Consider the following 23,789-nt stretch of genomic DNA (forward strand, 5'->3'; position numbering starts at 1 on the left):
TCTTCCAGGAGAACTACAAACCACTGCTCAGTGAAATCAAAGAGGACACAAACAAATGGAAGAACATACCATGCACACGGATAGGAAGAATCAATATCGTGAAAATGGCCATACTGCCCAAGGTAATTTATAGATTCAATGCCATCCCCATCAAGCTACCAATGAGTTTCTTCACAGAATTGGAAAAAACTGCTTTAAAGTTCATATGGAACCAAAAAAGAGCCCGCATCTCCAAGACAATCCTAAGTCAAAAGAACAAAGCTGGAGGCATCACGCTACCTGACTTCAAACTATACTACAAGGCTACAGTAACCAAAACAGCATGGTACTGGTACCAAAACAGAGATATAGACCAATGGAACAGAACAGAGTCCTCAGAAATAATACCACACATCTACAGCCATCTGATCTTTGACAAACCTGAGAGAAACAAGAAATGGGGAAAGGATTCCCTATTTAATAAATGGTGCTGGGAAAATTGGCTAGCCATAAGTAGAAAGCTGAAACTGGATCCTTTCCTTACTCCTTATACGAAAATTAATTCAAGATGGATTAGAGACTTAAATGTTAGACCTAATACCATAAAAATCCTAGAGGAAAACCTAGGTAGTACCATTCAGGACATAGGCACGGGCAAAGACTTCATGTCTAAAACACCAAAAGCAACGGCAGCAAAAGCCAAAATTGACAAACGGGATCTCATTAAACTAAAGAGCTTCTGCACAGCAAAAGAAACTACCATCAGAGTGAACAGGCAACCTACAGAATGGGAGAAAATTTTTGCAATCTACTCATCTGACAAAGGGCTAATATCCAGAACCTACAAAGAACTCAAACAAATTTACAAGAAAAAAAAAAACAACCCCATCAAAAATTGGGCAAAGGATATGAACAGACATTTCTCAAAAGAAGACATTCATACAGCCAACAGACACATGAAAAAATGCTCATCATCACTGGCCATCAGAGAAATGCAAATCAAAACCACAATGAGATACCATCTCACACCAGTTAGAATGGCGATCATTAAAAAGTCAGGAAACAACAGGTGCTGGAGAGGATGTGGAGAAATAGGAACACTTTTACACTGTTGGTGGGATTGTAAACTAGTTCAACCATTATGGAAAACAGTATGGCGATTCCTCAAGGATCTAGAACTAGATGTACCATATGACCCAGCCATCCCATTACTGGGTATATACCCAAAGGATTATAAATTATGCTGCTATAAAGACACATGCACACGTATGTTTATTGCAGCACTATTCACAATAGCAAAGACTTGGAATCAACCCAAATGTCCATCAGTGACAGATTGGATTAAGAAAATGTGGCACATATACACCATGGAATACTATGCAGCCATCAAAAAGGATGAGTTTGTGTCCTTTGTAGGGACATGGATGCAGCTGGAAACCATCATTCTCAGCAAACTATCAGAAGAACAGAAAACCAAACACCGCATGTTCTCACTCATAGGTGTGAACTGAACAATGAGATCACTTGGACTCAGGAAGGGGAACATCACACACCGGGGCCTATCATGGGGAGGGGGGAGGGGGGAGGGGGGAGGGATTGCATTGGGAGTTATACCTGATGTAAATGACGAGTTGATGGGTGCAGCACAGCAACATGGCACAAGTATACATATGTAACAAACCTGCACGTTATGCACATGTACCCTACAACTTAAAGTATAATAATAATAAATAAATTAAAAAAAAAAAAAAGAAAAGTATATAATACCTCTCTCAAACTTCCTATCCAATTCTCCTCTCAGTACTTCAATTTAATTTGCAAAGTAGGCTGACCTCAAGAGTTCTTCCACCTTGGAAAAACATTAACTACTATAAATATGCTGCAGAATCATAATGCTCTTATAAACAGAATTATCTAGAGATATAATCAAAGATCAGTAGAGCATACTGGTTAAGCCCATGGGAGGTAGAACCAGATGTCTGGTTTTAAATTTCAGTTCAACCACTTAATATCTGACTTTATATTATGTAGTATTTTCCCTAATTTTCTGATGAAAAATAATGAACAGAAAAACTAATATCGATATTAACATAATAGTATTGTTGTGTATATTAGAAGCATTTAACACAGCTTCTGGCATATAGTAACTTCTCAATACTTATTGGTCATCATTACAGGAGCCCTGGACCTCAGAGAAAACTAAGAATACCCCAAATGTCATGTTTTATATATCTGTGCACACGACAAATGCAATAATGTCTACCAACTTAAACACTACTCTCTTTCTCATCCCTTTATTTCAACCTTCACTAATACGCTTTTGAGTAAAATAGGATTCATTCCCAACATATGCATTTTGAAATATAAAGTTAGGTCTTGTCAAGCAATTTTTCCTTAACCAATGTATTCATATTATACAGGCAATTTATTGAATCATACTGGTAGAAGTAAGTCACAAACGAATGGTTGTGAAGAAACTAAAAGCCAAGTAGGTAACACGCTAAATATAATTATTGAATTCCTCCAAACATACTTTGGGGCAGGGATTATTATATACATTATAGAGACAGAGAAAGTCAGGCTTAGATGGGTTATGCCATTTACACAAGAAGTCAGATTTGGAGCCAAATAACCTGCAAATCTAAGTCAAAGTCAAACAAAAACTTCGTTTTACTCAAACTCAGGTTTAGGGAACAATCAGGATTAAAATACACTTGACCCCAATACACAAAAACAATCAAAATATATATTTAAAATGTCTAGAACTTACTAAAGGTAGAGCATTTGCATTGAAAAACCAACTTCAGCAACGCTAGTTTGGGATCCACAGTTAAAATCAGACAAGCTCACATACCTCTATTTATGCAGTATTGCTACAAAACTGAATTCTCATCAAGTCATGAAATTCACAGTAGAATAAAAAAGAACTGTGTCTCCAGCTTCCAAATAAGATATTTCTAAAATAATTTGGCTGCCATTTGGGCAAATATATATGTGTGTTTTGTCTTGACAGCCTGTCAACTGGAAGACAGTTCTTGAACATCACATTCATTTCAATTTAATATTGGTAAATTTCTCAATTAGAATTGTATTCTTCACTTTCCGCACAATGAAATCCCTCAGCATTTGCTGGCATTCCTCGGGGCATACAGGTGCACGTGCTGGCATTTCTGGCACAGCAAAGGAGAAAAATGAAAGAAGGAAGGAGGGGAGGGAAGAGACAAGCTAAGGAAGAACAGTGGTAAGGGGGAGAAAAAAGAGATAGTAGCTGACCTTCTTTCAGATATTCACCTTCATGAGAAATGAAGGGAATAATTCACACTTCACAATAAAATAGTGCAGCCGCCTCTGCTTCCTTTAGCCAGAGAGGTTGTAATCACACAGACACTAGACATCCAATGAATCAAATCGATATATAAAGAAAGGTCCAAAGGTAAGGTGGGAAACAGGTTAATAAAAATAATTTTAAAGCCATAAACAACAACCAATTATGGAACACTTATTTACTTTTTGGCATACCTTTACATTGTACTTTGTCATGCAAGTCCCACACAATGAAAGCAACATAAAAATTATTATCCTTGCTTTGTAGCTAAAGAAAATGGCAATAATTTAACCTCCCTAAACTTCATAGTCAACCTGATAATAAGGGACAGAACCAGGATTCAAACTCACACCGGAAACTTCAGCACATCCCCTGTGGTTTTTGGAAGACATGTCACAGGCTAAAAATATATATACATATATGTATATAAAATATCCTTATATATGTATCATATATATGTATCATATATCTTTATATCTCTTTATATATGTATCATATATCTTTATATCTCTTTATATATGTATCATATATCTTTATATATATGTATCACATATCTTTATATATTATATGTATCATATATATCTTTATATATGTATCATATACAACATACGTAACTGTATGAATTCTATATACAATACATATATGTTAGTGTGGATTATTTAAATGTCTATTAGCAAAAACATTTTAGATGGAGAGATATATACAAGTATGTATGTATTTACAAGTGGACATAGGCACTTCATTATATAGCTAATTTTATATACATATTTATGTATTTATTTATTTTTTTGAGACAGAGTCTCACACTGTCACCCAGGCTGGAGTGCAGTGGCACAATCTCCGCTCACTGCAACCTCCACCTGCCAGGTTCAAGCAAATCCCCTGTCTCAGCCTCCCGAGTAGCTAGGATTACAGGCACACGCCACCACACCGAGCTAATTTTTGTATTTTTAGTAGGGACAGGGTTTCACCATGCTGGCTGCTAGTAATATATTTTAAATCCTTTTCTTATCTGAAAATGGACTTGATGGTTGCAGATGTTTCTGCAGTTTTCTTTCTCAACATATTAATCAGACACATGACTTACATACACAGAAAAGAGAGCCTCTGACACACTTACCATCAATAGATATAGGCTTGGCATGAAGATGTAAAATCACAATGAGGCAAAAATAACAGCTTCTCTATTCGACGTTTATTAACAATTAAGATAAAGTGTGCCGTATGTTTTGTGGGCAGCAATCATTCATTAAAACCATCTTACTCTAATCTACATGAAAGGATGAATTAGAAAGTCATCCGGCCTAAATGAAACGACCAAACAACATGAAAAAAAGAGAAAAATATATATAGTGTTTCTCAGTTCCTGTTTGTAAGTCAGAAGCCAAACGAAGTGAAAAGATGGAGGTGTTTTTGCTTGTTTATGTGTTTTTTATGTGTGTGTGTGGGTGGTGATGGTAGAAAGATAACTTTCTGAGCAAAAAACACAGAAGTTTTCCTAGGAAAAGTGTCATTTCAGCCAGCCATAAAGAAACAATTTTGGGCCGGGCACAGTGGTTCACAACTCTAATCCTAGCACTTTGGGAAGCTGAAGGGGGCAGATCACGAGGTCAGGAGTTCAAGACCAGCCTGACCAACATGGTGAAACCACGTCTCTACTTAAAATACAAAAATTAGCCAGGCATAGTGACATGTTCCTGTAATCCCAGCTACTCAGGAGGCTGAGGCAGGAGAATTGTGTGAACCAGGGAGGCGGAGTTTGCAGTGAGCAGAGATCGTGCCATTGCACTCCAGCCTGGGAAACAGAATGAGACTCCATCTCAAAAAAAATAAATAAATAAGTAAAATAAGTAATTTTGATAAGAAGGAAAAAAAAAATAGAGCTCCTTTCACAAGAGGTAGATAAAGTGGAGTCTTGGCAGAAGAAATATATGAGGAACAAATGAAGACCTGAAATCACTTGTGATTTGCTGCCAACCAAAGTCAGCAATACGACATGACCCAAGTCATACTGTAGGTAGGTAAGAAAAGAATGAAATGAAGCCAGACCATGAAAAGTCCCCCTGGGTAAGTAGCTGAACACCAATAAAATGTAAGGGATATTTTTTCCTCTGGGATAAATACGTATGTCAGCTAAGAAATAACATGGTTGGAATCCAGCATGCTATTTGGAAAATTTCTGAGATCATCAATAATCCAGTGAGGGTCATTAAGATATGATTTTGGAGAGTGGTCAAAAGAAAGGGATGGGATGATGCATCAAGATTACACAGCAGTCAGTAGTGGCTGGAATTAGGGATTAAATGGACAGGCTACTGGTGAGGCTTAATGAGTAAAAACAGATTCAACAGTATCACTTGCATGTTTTACATGAGATTTTAGAGTGCATTGGACTCATTGATAAAGTCAAAGAAGTCAGAAAACAGACAAAAAAAAATTTCATGAAAGGAATTAAGTTTGATTTTTTTTTCTACCCAAAAGTGACTACAATGTCATTCTGGGATATTCTGTCCAGTCATTTTTTTCTATGTATTTCTTAAAATTATACTTTAAGTTCTGGGATACATGTGCAGAATGTGCAGATTTGTTACATAGGTATACATGTGCTATGGTGGTTTGCTGCACCCATCAATCAGTCATCTACATTAGGTATTTATCCCAGTGCTATTCCTCCCCTAGGTCCCCACAACCTGACAGGCCCCGGTGTGTGATATTCCCTTCCCTGTGTCCATGTGTTCTCATTGTTCAACTCCCACTATGAGTGAGAACATACGATGTTTGGGTTTCTGTTCCTGTGTTAGTTTGCTGAGGATGATGGTTTCCAGCTTTATCCACGTACATAGTTTGATTTTTAATGCGAAATTTGAGTTGCCTTTGAAATATCCAGATGATAATGTTCATAAAGCAATTGACAATGTAGATTAACAGCTTAAGCAGAACAATGGGGCAAGGCATATAATTTTTACAGCCAGCCACATTAAACAAACGGCTGAAGATACAGGGGTGACCGTGAAAGACAATGGAGGGAAGGAGAGAGAAAAGGAGATGGCAAGGGGATAAAGAGAAGAAGAAACACGAGGAGGAGAAGATGAAGGAGGAGAACTAATGGAGAAGGGTGAGAAAGAGGAAGAGGGATAGCACAAGGTAGTATGGGGAAGAAAAAAGAACTCTGAGGAACAAAATAACCTTAAAGAGTACACGACAAAATAAGAGAAAGTCATTCAAACATAAAACACATCAAGTCAAGGAGAGCAACTAGGATATTCTCTTTCTCAGAAATGCATGAGAATAACTTACTTGCAAATTAAGTCATATATTCTACAAAAGATTTTTCTTTATTTGAAATTTAAATTCCAACTAATTTCCATCAGGAATGTTATAAAGACACACACACACACACGCGCACACACACACACACACACACACACACACGAGTATGTCACTGGATTGCTAAATTAAAATATCAGGACCACATTTGGGAGGTAAGGACATTCTGTGCTATACCTGATAATGGTCACCCAATTTAGCCTTGGAAACCATAATCAATACTTGGCCTTTATTTGAGTCTAAAGTGAAGATGTTATTGAAGACACTGTATGTCTGTATACTTCCTCTGGTGTTCATATCTTTATTTATTTGCAATTTTCTTGAGCAATTTGATTTTATAAAACTTGTGAACAGGGTTCTTGATCAGATTTCCTTTTTTATTTTTTCTCGCAGTTCCTTTAATCCTAAATTTGGGGGCTTTAAATAATGAATATACATATCCGTATTCACCAAATTCTGGCTTCCAATTTATCTCTACCTGTGTTTATTTGTTTTATCTTGTTCATCTGCTTCAAACCTATGTGACTTTACTACATAGTGTGCATCCTTATAGGCTGTCTTAAATGCAATTTGAAACAAACTTGTATATGCATTACACATTTTTAAAAAATGGCTTTTGTAATCTTATACTTTGAACTTTAGATTCTGCCTACTACTTTTATCATACAAGGAAAAGCTCTAAAATCCTTCCTTTTATTATAGAATGTCTAGGTTGAGGGGTTTCTTATCATCAAGGCCAGGTTTATGGATAGATAAGCAGATCCAAAGAGGAAGAAACAAGAATAAAATCATGTTTGAAATACAGATTGCTCTGTAATATGTAATGGGTTCTTCAATGGCTCAGAAAAATTGAGAGTGGGTCAATGGTACTAGCAGTCACTCCTAAAAAATGTTAAGATGGACACAAATACAGAGGCCCTTGGTAATCGTGACTGCCTAATCCACCCTAGACACAAACCACCAGAGCAACCTAGTATCTGGCTGACGACAGGCCTAGATGGCTTTCTATTTCTCTGTGTGCTGCATCTGCATGTGAATATACACAAACAAATAATTAAACATCAAGCAAATATCAACAGGATTAGCTTGGCATGTTAGAACAAATCTTGATAAACCCGCCTCAGTAACAATACTCAAACTACAAGTCTATGAGAGGAATACAAATTCAGCCTATTGAAGTATTGTCATGTAAGGAAAGCTATTTTAATAAACTTGCTCTTCCGTCAGTTCCTATTACTAAGGGACCAAAGCTACTGAGCTGCGGAACTCAGGCCAAAAAGGGGAATTTGGAAATGCAAATTAGAGATAAGGCGGTAATAAATGTCTTTTATTCAGCAATACATGATCCTTGATGCCAGGAGCTATTTTAAAGATGACTTTTAATAGGTCTGTGAAATTGGAAGCATACATACCCAAAATGGACATTTCTGGTACAGTAGCATGATAGGGTCCATTAAGAAACTCTGGTGCGTTGTCATTGATGTCTTGAACTTTAATAATAAATTCAGACGGAGGCTCCAGAGGTTTGCTTGTCTCCCAATCCACTGCTTGAGCTGTTAGGGTATACTCAGCCTTCTCCTCCCGGTCAAGTCTTTTTATAGCATGGATATCTCCAGTTACATCATTTATTTGAAAGATGGTCCCAGCTCCATCACCTGATAGGATATACTTGATTTTTTTGCTCCCAGGATCCAGGTCTGTGTGTAGCTAAAATGAAAAATGGCATTAGTTAGTGATGGAGCAACCTGAAAAGTTAGTTTTTTAACTACCTCCTTTTTGAATATGAAGTTGGTTCTTTTTACACAACATCATCAATTTCTGCTAATAGTAGCTGTACAAAGTGTATGCAGCTGTGCGGATATCAATTAAGAATAAAATATAATGAAATTCACCTAAATAAGTTAGAGCAGTCCTTAAAAAGTACTCTGGCCTGTTTAGTACAAAACAACATGCTTTTAGAACGATAAAAAGGTCAAGGAGAAAAATACAAAACTATATGTTTTATTTTCAATCTATTACATTTATTTAAATTATTATGATTAGTTACCTTTTATGGGTCAATATCTGTATGCCCAGTACTAGGTGAATCACTTCTCATATAATCATTTCCTTTTTATTTAAAAAACTGGGTTAAGAGTGTTTCATATGAAACATGAGAAAACTGATGCTGAACAAGGCACATATTTACCTCTCCAAGGTTGACATTTGACAGACTCAAGTGAGGTAGATTCAGAATTCAATTCAGATCTGCCTGTGATATTTATACAAACAAAAGTAATTCTAATATATTGACTGATATTAAGATATTACATTTTTGAAAGCCTTTTTTCCTTTAGTTTGGACAATTCTTCTAGTCCAGGAAAATCATTCCCATTTTATAGAGAAGAACACTGAGGCCAGAATATAGGAGTACCTTTTCCAGAAATGGAACACCCCAGAAAATGACAACTTTTCACCATGAACCCAAATCCATTTTTGGTCATAGCAATGAATATTTACTGAATTTGTGTGTCAGGCAAATACTCTGCCTAAAACACTGTGGTAGGTACCAGGGAAAACAGAATCCCTGGTTTTAAGGTTCTGACAATTTTCTCTCAAGCAGGAGACAGGAGTATTCTGATATTATACATGGTGTGTCTCCTGTTTTTAAAAAAAAAATTAACATAAAATAAAATAATAATATATATATTTGGGGATTTGAATTTTTAAAAGACAAGTCCATTACAATGTACTACTTCAACGTACATATTTTCAGTTTAATTCAATTACTTAATTGCCAATATAGTTCCAGCTGAGATTTCAAACAGTTGTTCCAAAAAAAAAACTGTCTTGTGGAAAGAAACGCCTAGAAATTCAAAAGACGCTGTGTTCTCTTGGGATTCCCTTTATTCAGAACAGCCTCTTTCACTTTCTTCGACAATTTAAATTGTATTAAGCCCTTCAATAAGTGAAAAGAGAGGCTTATAAAAAAGACATAAAATAGTAACAAAGATTCCAAATGCATCTAGATCTCCTACTTTACCTTTGCATATTTTTTAAAGTTAAAGCATACAATTACATCAAATATTTATTGATTCTCAAAATGTATCCCTTTCATTTATTGTATAAAATGTATTAGCATGAACAAATATTGAAATGCCACTTTATCTTAATGAATGTGGGATTATAATTCATTAATGTGATATTAATCCTAATTTATGATCATTTTAATTTATGTGCATTTTAATATTTCCATTAGCATTTTTATTAAAAAATTTGAATAATATATACTTCATGGAAGTTTCCATTCACATACAAAGAGTTCTTGAGACACAGAAGGGATCACTATGTATATTTTTGCCCACAAAATTTTGTTAATTAACAAACTATTGCATTTCGTGTCATTATTATTTATGTTAAAACTTATTTGTGCCATATTTTCTTCTAATTACCAATAGCCTCTGATTATTAAATGGTATTACAATTTTATTTTTTAATGCTCCCTTGTGTTTAAAAATAACTAAGGGAAGTAACTAATGACAAAAAAGAAGCATCGGTTTTTTCGGTTTGGTTTTTTGTTGTTGTTGTTGTTGTTTTTGAGACAGAGTCTTGCTCTGTCGCCCAGGCTGGAGTGCAGTGGTGCGATCTCAGCTCACTGCAAGCTCCGCCTCCCGGGTTCACGCCATTCTCCTGACTCAGCCTCCTGAGTAGCTGGGACTACAGGCACCCGCCAAGGCGCCTGGCTAATTTTTTGTATTTTTAGTAGAGACGGGGTTTCACTGTGGTCTCGATCTCCTGACCTTGTGATTCATCCACCTCGGCCTCCCAAAGTGCTGGGATTATAGGCGTGAGCCCCTGTGCCCGGCGAAGCATAGGTTTTTGAAAGAACAAAACACAAAGCTAAGATTCCGGTTTCTCTAATTATATAGTTTCTCTAACTATATGAACTATATAGTTAGAGAAATGAGTGAAGAAATTCACTCATTTATTTGTGTTTCAGTTACTTTGCCTAGAAGACAGGGATAAAGCATCTATGTGCAGAATTGATTTTAGAAACTGAGACCATCCAGCTATCTGAAAATTATTAAAACAGAGAAGAGGCACTATTAAGTGTCCATTTTTCCTTCATGTCACAGTCGGTCATATGCAACTATCTGAAAACACTGTGATAATCCCAGTTCCAATGTAAGTGAAAGCAAATTCTCAAGACTCCCTTCAAAAATAGCTTTTAAACATATAGCACTTTAAAAAAAATGAGGTATATACTTCCTCTTGCTTTCAGAAATTTTACTTTCAGCTTATCTAAGTAAAATCCAGATCCTGGGGCCAATGATAATCTCAGAACAGAATATTGTATATACGAATGTTCATTTATTTCATCCTATTATTTGTATCACACACACTGACACACACAGTCATGTATATACTCATGACTCAAGTCATGTACCTGCACATGACTTGTTCAGGTGACCAACTTGATAATACAAGAAAAGACTGTAGGTGTGCAAAACCAGCAATTTACAGAGAGCAGTTACCGAGGCTGCAGGTCTGGCCCTCGGAAGTATTCAGGATACATGGTTACAAGTTGTAGCTTTTTCTGTCAGTCTTCACCTAAGTGTGTCATATCCTGTTCACTTAATGCAACAACACTGCCCCGTCAATGTACCCCACCTAAGAACTCCCTCTCTGAGATTATGGAGCCAAAGATACCCAAGTGCACTGAATGTTCACATACTGTGCATCATTTAGAACAGGGATGCCCAATTTCTGGGCCGTGAACTAATTCTGGTCTGGACCTCAGGGCAGGAGGTGAGCAGCAGGTGAACTAATATTACTGCTTAAAAAAATACTCTGGACTGTTTGGTATAAACCAAAATGCTTTTAAAATGATTTTTAAAAAGGTCAAGGAGAAAAAAAAAGTGTTATTTTCAACTTACTGATACACTTATTTAAAGTTATTATGATTAGCTACCCTTTATGGGTCACTACGTGTATGATAAGGACTATGTGAATCACTTCCCATATAATCATTTCCTTTTTAGAAACATAAAATGAGCTAAGAACGTTTCATGTGAAACATACAAAACACAGAGCGGATACATGGTTACAAGCTGCTGTTTTTTTCTGCTGCTCTTCACATAAGTGTGTTATACTTTGTTCACATAACAACAACACTGCCCTGTGAACATACCCACCCAGAACCCTTTGTCAGACCAGCAGAGGCATTAGATTCTCATAGGAGCAGGAACCCTGTTGGGAACTACATATGCATGGGATCTAGGTTGCATGCTCCTTATGAGAATCTAATGCCTGATGATCTGAGGTAGATTCGTTTCATCTGGAAAGCAAAATCCCACCTTCTCCAGTCCGTAGAAAAATTGTCGTCCACAAAACTGGTCCTTGGTGCCAAAACGGCTGGGGAAGGGTGATCTAGAGGAACGAGTGCCATCTCTTCCAAGGGCTGCTTCTGCTAACCAGAGCAGGATCAGAATCACATGCAATCCTGCCTGGGCAGGTAGGACTCACTCAGCTGGCTGTGGTACAATAAGATCACATTCATTCATTCAATAAACCCCATGCTCTTCTCCGTCTTAGGGATGGAGGTAGAATAATAAAAAACACAGACAAAGTCCCTGCTCTCAAAATACCATAATTTTGTGGGAGACCGAAACAAACAGAAAATTTATGGGAAATAGAGCCTTTAATATATTAATATTATTAATAATTAACTACATAGTAATATATTGTTAATATTTGTAATTAATACATACAATTATGGTTATTATTAATGTGTTGACTACTTATTACCTGGTAAATTTTTCATAATTATGATGTTATTCTCACAGCAAACTAGAAACCATTTCTTCATTTTACCAATGAGATGATTGAGATTCAGAGATTTTCACACAACTTTTCCAGAGAGTTTATAATCTGCAAGTAGCAAACTTAATGGCACAAGCTTTCGAGTTCATTTCTGGATTCAAACGCATGCTCTAAGGGCTATGCTAAGAAAGGAACTGAGGGCTGTGAGAGCATACAGAAATTTTACATAACCCAGAAAATAGGGTATAGAGGGACAGAAAGTCTACCCCAAAGAAGTAATGGTTAAAACTTCAGAGGCAGGAGAATCATTGAACCCAGGAGGTGGAGGTTGCAGTGAGCCAAGATCGTGCCATTCCACTCCAGCCTGAGCAACAGAGCAAGACTCTGTCTTGAAAAAAAAGAAAAAAGAAAGAAAGAAAAAAAAACTTCAGATCTCAACATTGGAGAAAACATGTGCCAAGCGCAGGGAATCCAGAGATGAGAGAGAGCATAGTATGGGAGAGAAACTAATACAGCAACGAATTGAGAAAAAGAAAGGTAATAAGAAATAGGAATGAGAGAGCAAGACAGGGGCCACATTATACAGAGTTGTGAAACCAAGATACAGGGTTCGGATTTAACTAAATGTGACAAGAGAACATAAATAAATGGTTTCAAAAAGTTGTGACATGATAAGAGTTTTGTTGTAGTATATTGCAGTGGTTACAATGTCTGCTTACAAGCAAACATTATAGAAGCAAAGAGAAAGGGGAGGTTAGAAAAAGAAAACACAGACACCAATTCTCAAAGCTGCCTTAATTCTGATTCTCAAGGCCAGCCTAGCATCCAGGATCCGGCATGTTTACAACCAGATGAATCCCCAAACCCTCTGGCCACCCACTGTAGCCTGGTTGGAGGAACAGAGAGTATCAAGTAAGCCTTCAATTTCAGGAATCCTAACAGGACTGCTACATAATTGAGCTGAATTGTGTGTATCAGCACCATTACACCCTCATCATCTTCCATATATTTGCATAACACCTTCCAATTAAAAGACAAGATTTTACTATAAAAGTTTCATGGGAAGAATCATTTGCATTTCGTTCTCCTTTGTATTTCCTCTGCCTAGTAAGGTGTCTGGCCTATTGTTGGAAGCTCGGTAAATATTTGTGGAGTAAAGTGAAAATAAAGGAATGGAAAGAAAGGATATTTTTCCATTTATTTTCAAAACAATGATTTTAAAAAGAAGACAAAGGAATTTAGAAAAATAAGTCCTAGGGCCCTAAAATCTTACGTAAGACAAATGCAGAACCCTTGAATTTCCTCAAGTATGTATTCAAATTTAGCATCCAACATGGGAATTGAGACATTTTAAAGGGGCTGATGGAAGAAAAGATGGGTAGGTGATAGACAGATGGGTAATAGATGAATAATGGATGATAGATGCCAATTATCTTGTACACAGACATCATTGCTTTCGAAATCAGAGTAAGAACCCTGGTCTTCAATATCATTCATATCCTTCTCAAGGTTGCACATACTGATTGTGAAAAAAATGCAAATTACTTTTTAATCCTCTCACACAGGATTCTTCACGAACCTAAAGTAGTCCTAGGACAACGACACCAAGAGTAGTTAAATTCTCCTTTGTGGGTAGCTATCTTAATACCAAATTATGACTCAGTTACCAGAGAAGATCAAACTGGGCCACTCTGCCTACCTCTTCCTCTAGAATAAGATGAGGATTGGGATTGAGTAAATTACAAGGGAAATTGTTCCACATCTGAAAATCAGGTAGCTCTGACATCAGAACTCATTTTGAAGTTTCACTCTATCAAGAAGGACATCATGGGAAAGTTTCTCCAAGTACCTAAGGGCCAGACATGGTGGTTCATGCTTGTAATCCAAGCACTTAGAGAGGCTGAGGCAGACAGATTGCTTGACCCCAGGAGTTCAAGGCCAGCCTGAGCAACAAAGTGAGACCCTGTATCTACAAAAAAATAGAAAAAATTAGCCAGGCATGGTGGTGCATGTCTGTAGTCCCAGCTACCCAGGAGGCCAAGGTGGGAAGATGATGTGAGCCTGGGTGTCGAGGCTGCAGTGAGCCATGATTGTACCACTGCACTCAAACCTAGGTGACAGAGTGAGACCCTGTTGCAAAAACAAAAAAAAAGTAAAGTAAAGAAAGAAATAAAAAGAAATATATAAGTTACTGGGGAGAAAACCTACATCTTTTAGAACCCAAAGAGTTAACAGGGGCCGGGTGCGGTGGCTTACACCTGTAATCCCAGGACTTTGGGAGGCCAAGGCGGGCAGATCACGAGGTCAGGAGATCAAGACCATCCTGGCTAACACGGTGAATCCCCGTCTCTACTAAAATACAAAAAATTAGCTGGGCGGGGTGGCGGGCGCCTGAAGTCCCAGCTTCTTGGGAGGCTGAGGCAGGAGAACTGCATGAACCCAGGAGGCGGAGCTTGCAGTGAGCCGAGATCATGCCACTGCACTCCAGCCTGGGTGACAGAGTGAGACTCCATCTCAAAAAAAAAAAAAAGAAAGGTTGACAGGGATCGCTGCAATATGAATCTCTGTCATATACTGATCCCAATTTTTCATGAATCTGCTCACCCTTAGAAAGGAGAGCAAGCTTAGCATTCTTGAATCAAATTACATCCTAGCATTATTTTCTCCAAATCTAGCAAAGTACCTGTCAGGGATAGAGAGAGAAACTGGGTTGCTGGCTATCAATCTATCAGTGAATGAATTACAATCCTTAACTCAGATCCATTCAATATCAAAGATGGGACCAGGGACTTTGACATGATATTAGTTTTGGGCCTAAGTCTCCAAAGTGGTGAGCATATAGGATTTCAATCTAGAGCAGACAAATGTTTAGGCTACTAGGACAGTGAAAGGGTAGGAAGGAGAAAGAAAAGGAGGAGCCGAAGACTTCTTTGCATGTTTCTGAACTACTACCAAAAGGATCAGGAGTAAGCCTTGAAATTGACTCATGTGGCCGGGCGCGGTGGCTCACGCCTGTAATCCAGCACTCTGGGAGGCTGAGGGGGTGGATCATGAGGTCAGGAGATCGAGACCATCCTGACTAACACGGTGAAACCCCGTCTCTACTAAAAATCCAAAAAAAAAAAAAAAAAAAAAAAAAAAAAACCTAGCTAGGCGTGGTGGCGGGTGCCTGCAGTCCCAGGTACTCGGGAGGCTGAGGCAGCAGAATGGCCTGAACCCGGGGGCGGAGCTTGCAGTGAGCCAAGATCGCCACACTGCACTCCAGCCGGGCGACAGAGAGAGACTCCATCTCAAAAAAAAAAAAGAGAAAAGAAAAGAAATTGACTCATGTTAACTTCCATTCAGCCTTCTTGCATACTACAGAACATCTCACAATGAATGTTACCAAAGGTGAAATAGACCATTCAAGAAACAGTGAGGTGCCATCATTGTTTTCAGGGAGAACTGAACACCCACTTGTGACTGATGCTTTGGAGCTGAATAAAGCATCACGTGATGGTGGTAGATGGAATGGGAGGAGGGAGGCTTCAGGCTGCACCACATAATTTGGAAAATGCCTTTATATGCTGAAATTTTTTACTGCTACAGTCAATCTAAATAAGCCAAATATAGTTCTCTCATTCAGTCCTTCCATTCTTAACAAGTTGCAGAAACAAATTACATCATAAAATTAAAGCTAGGCAATAAGCATACGAACACCCCAAAATTTTAGTTAAAATTAAGTTTGGAATATGCAATGACCCTCATGATCACATAGTCTAAGGAAACAATATTTCTGTGAAATAAAAACACTTCTCAAGGTAATTCTCATATTATACCAAAGTACTCTTAAATTTGTCTTACAAAGTGAAAGGCTAAAGGAGAAATAATCCTTGATCAAATGAAAAGAACACAGTATCCTACACTGGAAATAACCTCTGCTCTACAAAAAAAAGAAAGAAAAATACTTAATATTTTATGACAGGCAAATGTGTAGCATTTGATACTTCAGACATGCTTTCTTTGCATTCTGTGTCAGCTGCTGGTGTGAGCGTCGAACAGCTTGACCTGGCCATGGGGACTGGTGCCCAGAGAAATAGAAAATTGAAAACAAGCCCCAGTGAACTGCTGTTTTTGGCTGTGAACACCTGGAAAAAAGTCAAAGAATGGAATGCACTGTTTGTGCTACTCTTGTAAATGGTAAGTTCCATAAGGGCAAGCCCTCTATGTACATTATTCATCACTATACCAAACAACCAGCATGGTACTTGGCACATATTAAGTGTTCATTAAAGACTAACTTTTCGTCTCCATAAGATATCTCTCAATGTCTTACACTTTGTCAGTGATTTTACATGGATGAATGACTTAGGTGACAGAATTGGATGTAATCCATTGTGTCAGATTCCAGAACTTACACACTTTAGCATAATTTTACAAAGACCCCCAGGAAAGCATGCATAGTTAGTCTGAAGACCTCCTGATTCTCTAGAGGAGGAGTAGACAGAATAGAGAAGCCTCTCTACTTTGCTCCTGAATGGCAATAGAAATATAATATATACATTTATTTAGAAGCCATGTGTATGAAACCACATGGTCTAGGCACCTTCTGTAAACCAATCTGTCCTGTAAAATTTTGAAATAGAATAAACCTAGAAATAGAAAGGCAGTATACCCAAAAACTCAACTAATAGAAGTGCAAAGAGAGAATATTTGACAAGGAGAGGCTGGCAAGCTTTTTCCCAGGAGAATTCCCAAGCCAATGTTCATGGCCTTGGCAAATTTTCTACAATCTTCGGTCTGGACTACAGTTGTACAGGTTTGGAAACATGTGTCAGCCCTATAGCAAATCCGTCGCTTGTAGCTAGACTCCAATAAAGTTCATGAACCTCATTTTTTTATAAAACATATAATTTCTAAGATTCTGAAATACTTGTTATTATGATGAGCAAATTCTTTTTATATAAGAACCCACACACAAATGAAACCTTTTTGATAGGATTCAGAGAAAGCAGAGTTAGGTGGATTAATTCTGTAATTATGCCAGAAATTAAAATAACTCAAATATGACCATTTAATTTTTTTTAAAGGTCTTAAAAATACACCAAGAATGCACAAATTCTATGTTCTTTCTCTTTTCCTTTGCATTCTGTATTGGAAACGCAGATATTTAACCAAGCCGCCACCAAAAATGGCAACAGAAATCATTTCTTTGGATACATATTTTCTTATGTATGCTGATAATAGTCTGATTAAAATATTAAATCTTACGAGTTTGGAAATCAATGTTTCTCTAAGAAACAAAGATTTAAAAGTGTTCAGATTATGGGATCTAGAATAAGAGTCTGATAAGAAATAGAGGTAGATTGGAACAAAGATACTGAGAAATTTATTTAACCTCTCCAAGACTAATTTCCTTATTTGCAAGATATTTTAATAACAGTACCCATCCTTTAGAGTTCTTGTCATTATTAACGTTAGATAATAGATAATGCTGTTAAAGGCACGATATGTCCCAGAAACTATGATATTCAAATAAAAAGGCATATAGGATGGACTCTTACGGGGATTAAATTTAGGAAATATAATGATGAGTCTGCCCAACCTGGAATTACTTTCCAAGAAAAGTATACCTATCAGCATATTCTGGGTTAGAATTCAATATACAACATTGATTTATAGTAAAAATAAGAATCTAGCTTCTTGAATTAAATTATCTGGACAAAATCTGAGCTTAACGTCTTACATTGGGCAAGTTACTTAATAAATACATATTTGGTATGTACCCATAAAATAAGCAATGATATAAAATAAATCTGGAAGGTTTTATTTCTTGTTTACTTAATAATTATAAGCTGAGATATGGGAAGAGGGTGGTCGATGTGCATTGGGTCAGTGAGTGCCACTTGAGTGGGCAAGAGTGCGAGTGAATAGTAATAGTGAGTCAATTACTGAAAAGAGATTTAGGTGAATAACTCCAAGAGTGGATGGATGGATGGATGGATGGATGGATGGATGGATGGATGGATGGATGGATAGATGGATGGATAAATTGATTGATAAGAGAACTAAGAGGAAGAATATGGCTGGATGAGTGATTTTATTGGAGAATGCATGGTTGAAGGGCATGGTAATAAAGCGATGACTAAATAAATGAGATTCTCAGCCATCCTTCCATTTATGTTTCAATGCACATTAAATGTTTTAAATAAATTGATGAATAAACCAATAGATGCATTGATGAGTGGGTAGGCTGCAAGAACCACAATGTTATCACAAAAGATAGATTTGGGAAAAAAACTAACAAGTTATTCTGTCCCAGGGCATTACTCCTCATTTTGCACTAAAGCAGGCATAGGCGTTGGAAGTTAAACCTTAATTACAAGAGATTCTTCTATAAAGAGCTTTGGTACATATTTGATTTTCATCAACACAGTATCTCTTTATGAATTCCCTAACCCTCCCACCTCTCTCTCTCTTTCTCTCTTGATAGGTAGATGAATAGAAATATAGATATGTGTATAGATATGGATACAGATATCCATCCATTCTATAAAGAAAGGAGAAGTTTTTGACAAAAACCCAGTGAAGTAATAAATGATGAAAGTAAGAATAAGACTGAAAAGTACACCCAAGTTTATCAGCCAAACAAAAGAAGTGCATCTTACAGAGATATGGATATTTAACACACATAACAAATATTCAGAAAATTTTCCTAAGGGTAAGTCACAGTGGAACATTAGATTGTACTGTCAAAAAGTGTGAAATCCTGAGAGAATGTTGTAACAATGCTCTTTATGTTTCAAAGAGCTTGATTAACAAGAGTACTAATAGGAGCTGAAAATATGAGATAGATTTCTGATACAGTAATTGCAATCACTCACGAAACAGGATGCATCTTGTTACTCAAATAAGCGACAATAGCACAGCGGGAAGGAACACAGTAGATAACCAAATAACAGTCATCTACTATGAAATTCCATATTTATAAAGGGAGTATGGGGCAATCAAAATGCTGTGAACTTGGAACAGAATTGCAATTGAGGTTAAAAAAAAAAAGACATACATAAAACTGGAGTTTCATTTGGGCCATAAAATAGGAGGGTGACAATGGCACATCAGGTTTTTTCCTGAGTCAAAATGCCTGATATTAACTTAGCTGTGTTGCTTACTCCTACTTCTTAAGCAATAAACGGTCTCATTTAAAGCTTTGGAAGAACGCAGAAGCTTGTGACAAAAATCCCTGCTTCACAGAAATAATCACATTTTGAAGTTTCAGTCATGATTACTCAATGAATGGATGAGTAGGCTGATGGATGGATAGGTGAAGGGCTAATCAGATAGATGAGATAATTGGGATGAAGAGAATGGATAGACAAATGGTTTTACTGAGGAATGTATGGGTGGATGAAAGAGAGAATGAGAGCATCACTAAAGAAATTCTCAAACATCCTTCCTTTTAGATAAGTGAAAATCAAAAGACCTGGGTTGAATTACAATGACCAGATATGATCTTGGACAAGTCACTTACATGTTTTAATATTAATTTCCTCTTATTCAAATGTTATTAATAAGGCCATCAGCACCACAGTCAAAAATCTTCTCAGATTATCATACAGATAATATATACATGAAAGCTTTTTTATAAAACTACTCTCTCAAATATCATTACCCCTATATAGCTTGACTTCCATATCCGTGGGTCCTGCATTCATGTATTCAAACAACCACAAATAGAAAATATTTTTAAAAAGAAAACAATTTTTAAAACACAACAATAAAAACTAATATTCAATTTCTTAACAAATATGGTGTAACAACTATTTACATAGCATTTATATACTATTGTATATGATAAGTACAGGTTGAATATCCCTTATGCTAAATGCTTGGAAACAGAAGTGTTTCAGATTTTGGATTTTTAGAAAACTTTAACAATTTGCATAGACATAATGAGATATCTTGGGATGAGACTCAAGTCCAAACTCAAAATTCATTTATGTTTCATATACACATTATACATACCGCCTGAAGGTATTTTATACAAGATTTTTAATAATTTTGTGCACCAGTCACATGAAGTCAGGTGTCAAATTTTCTACTGGTGGAATCATCTTGGTAATCAAAAAGTTTTGAATTTTGAGAGATTATGGATTTCAGATTTTCAATTAGAGATGTTCAATTTGTCATCTAGATTATTTAAAATAGACAGGAGGATGTACATAGGTTATATGCAAATCCTATGCCAGTGTTTACAAATAACTTGAGCATTTGTGGATTTTGGAATCCTTGGCGACTCCTGGAACCAACCTCTCATGGATACTGAAAAATACCTATTATGTAGATTTGGAAATGGTGCCGAGCATGCCATCAGGTCATTCTAATTAAACGCTAATAATGTAGCCTGCACCACTGAAAAGTGTGTGGTGTGTTTGTGTGTATGCACGTGTAGGTTTCTCCCTTCTCCATTCCACAAACAAAACTTGAAATTTGGCTGAAAAATAAAAACCAGACAAAACTTCAAAGGAAACCTGAAAACCAAAGATGCCCTCTCACTCTTTCACACTAAATAGATCTTTCACACATAAATAAAACTGTTGGAAATATGTATAACTCCTACATTAATAATAATAGTAATATTTTATGAAAATAGAGTAATTTGTTCCATTTCTAATCAAAACCAAAAATAATCCTTTCAAGCCCCCTGTTACAGGCTAAATTATTTTCCATCAAAATCCGTATGTTGAAGCCCTAACCCCTAATAACTCACAACGTAACAAGATTTGGAGACAGGTCCTTTAAACAAAAGTGATTATGTTAAAATAAGGCTGTTAGGTTCCTCATCCAATCTGACTGGTGTCTTTATAAGTAGAGGTAATTTGAACACATATGGAGAGAGCAGGGATGTGAGTGCACAGAGGAAAGACCGTGTCAGGACACAGAGAGAAGGCAGCTGTCACAAACCAAGGAGAGAAGTCTCGGAAAATAGCAAACCTGCTGGAACTCTTATCTTGGACTTCTAGCCTCCAGCACCACGAGAAAACTAATTTCTGTTGCTTAAGCCACCCAGTCTGTGGCATTTTGGTAATGCAGCCCAAGCAAGCTCATATGTCTTCGTAAAGCATACTAAGTAATTATCAACGAATACCTTATAGATGCGAGATGATGGCTGCAGTTTGCAGCGATACTATGCATAGGTATGATTCTAGGTGTGGTAGGTGGAATAGTATCCATTCCCTAATTCCCAGACTTGTAAATATGTGCTTTACCTGTCAAGAGAGATTTTGCAGATGTGACTAAATCAAGCACGTTAAGGTAGGGAGACTTTTTTTTTTTTTTTTCTGGATTATCCAAGTAAACCCAACCTAATCACATGGATCCTTAAAAGAAAAAGGTTTTCTCTTGTATTCAGAAGAAGATCTGACTGCACAATAGTCAGTGAGATGTAACCTTCCTGACTTCAACAATGCAAGAATGATGCCACTAGCCAAGAAAAGTGTGGGGTCTTCCAGAAGGCTGACAGAGCAAGGATCCAGATTTTCCCCAGAGGTGCCAAAAAGAAACACAACCCAATCAGACACCTTTATCTTGGTCCCGTGAGACCTGTGTTGGACTTCTGACTGACAGAATTATAAGATCATACATAGGTTTTATTTTAAGCCACTAAATTTGTAATAATTAGTCACAGCAACAACAGAGAGCCAATACACTATTTTCAATTAATATAAGTAATAGAATTGCTGACCTGTTGATACGTTTAAGATGAAGTAGCTAGTGACTTTGGGTAAGCCTCGTATTCTTTCTAACTGTACCTTCCTTCCTTTGTAAAATAAGAGAAGGGGTACTAAATTACTTTTCAGATGTTTTCTAACTCAAATAGCCTGTGAATATTTGGACACAGCCTTCCTATTTGCATGGCTACACTTGGAAAATATACTGCTACCACAGCTACCCAGATATAGAAGAAAATCTATTCATGTGACTCTTCAGCCATTTCTTCAAGAATACTAATTGAGAGTATCCCTATCCTAGATATATTATATTCATTGTCTATTATTTCATTTAATTATCACGACCCTATGAGGCACATACAAAATTCTCATTTTACGTATTCCAGAAACTGAAGATTTGAGATTTAATTGTTTGCTCAATATCACATGTAGCAAGTGATAGAAAAAAATGATTCAAACCCAAGACTATTTGCTTCTCAAGCACATGCTTGTTTTATTGTTTCAATATTGCACACCAGAATCAGGTATGGGACAGAAAAAAATATAAGTCAGCACCTGAAATCAAGGACTCCACTGTTCACAAAACTAGGTGTTCAGTGTTTTCTTTTTAAAGATACATTTTGCATATTCCCTGTTTGCTCAATAATAGTCTTGTGAAGTTAAATCCAAGGTAAGAATTTTCATCACTGCGGCAGGGAGTGACCTCTGAAAATCTGTAATACCCAATTAACACCGCAGGGTCTGACGTCCCCATACTGCCCTGTGGAGAGGAGGCTAAGGATTGAGGTGAGTGATGAAGTGAACAGAACTTTCCCTTTCAAGAAGAACAAGCTTTTGGGAAATCTAGCAAACTTAGAAATTGGAGGTAGAAAGGTGGAGGCGGGGCGGGGAGGGGGGCGCCGGGCATTTGCAGAAAACAATGACAAGATGAAGAATTACTAGCTGTACTTTGCAAATCAGATCCTATCAATGGGAAATACCTATTCCAGAGATCATATATTAATACTGCCCCTTAACAAATATACAGATGAAAACTTTCTTTGCACATTCAACAATATCAGTAATATAATGGCACTGATTCGGTACAAAATAGATGCTCAATATATAATTCTGAATATATGAAAAAACTCGACTCTATCTCATTTCTTCCTCCAAGTATTTCTATATATTTGAGATAGAAAAAATACATGGATATGTTCATTCACGACTTCTTCATCCACTCTGATTATTAAAAACGTTGTGTCGACCGGGCGCGGTGGCTCACTCTTGTAATCCCAGCACTTTGGGAGGCCGAGGTGGGAGGATCACAAGGTCAGGAAATTGAGACCATTCTGGCTAACACAGTGAAACCCCGTCTTTACTAAAAATACAAAAAATTAGCCAGGCATGGTGGCGGGCGCCTGTCGTCCCAGCTACTCGGGAGGCTGAGGCAGGAGAATGGCGTGAACCCGGAAGGCGGAGCTTACAGTGAGCTGAGATCGTGCCACTGCACTCCAGCCTGGGCAACAGAGCAAGACTCCGTCTCAAAAAAAAAAAAAAAATGTGTCAGCTGGGCGCCATGGCTCACGCCTATAATCCCAGCACTTTGGGAGGCCAAGGTGGGCAGATCACCTGAGGTTAGGAGTTGCAGACCTTTCTGGCCAACA

General features: G+C 37.2%; 1 protein-coding gene across 2 annotated transcripts in view; it reads right to left on the reverse strand.

Annotated features, from left to right (window-relative positions):
• The window catches only part of CDH8 (cadherin 8), a 385,185-nt gene that overhangs the window by 246,764 nt on the left and 114,632 nt on the right, over nt 1-23,789 (reverse strand). For both annotated transcript variants that reach the window (XM_015126310.3, NM_001257905.1), the window contains 1 exon segment: nt 8,044-8,338. In XM_015126310.3, the coding sequence (XP_014981796.1) occupies nt 8,044-8,338 (295 nt within the window).

The sequence above is a fragment of the Macaca mulatta genome, chromosome 20 (genome assembly GCF_049350105.2).
Source record: "Macaca mulatta isolate MMU2019108-1 chromosome 20, T2T-MMU8v2.0, whole genome shotgun sequence".
NCBI classification, from domain to species: Eukaryota; Metazoa; Chordata; class Mammalia; order Primates; family Cercopithecidae; genus Macaca; species Macaca mulatta.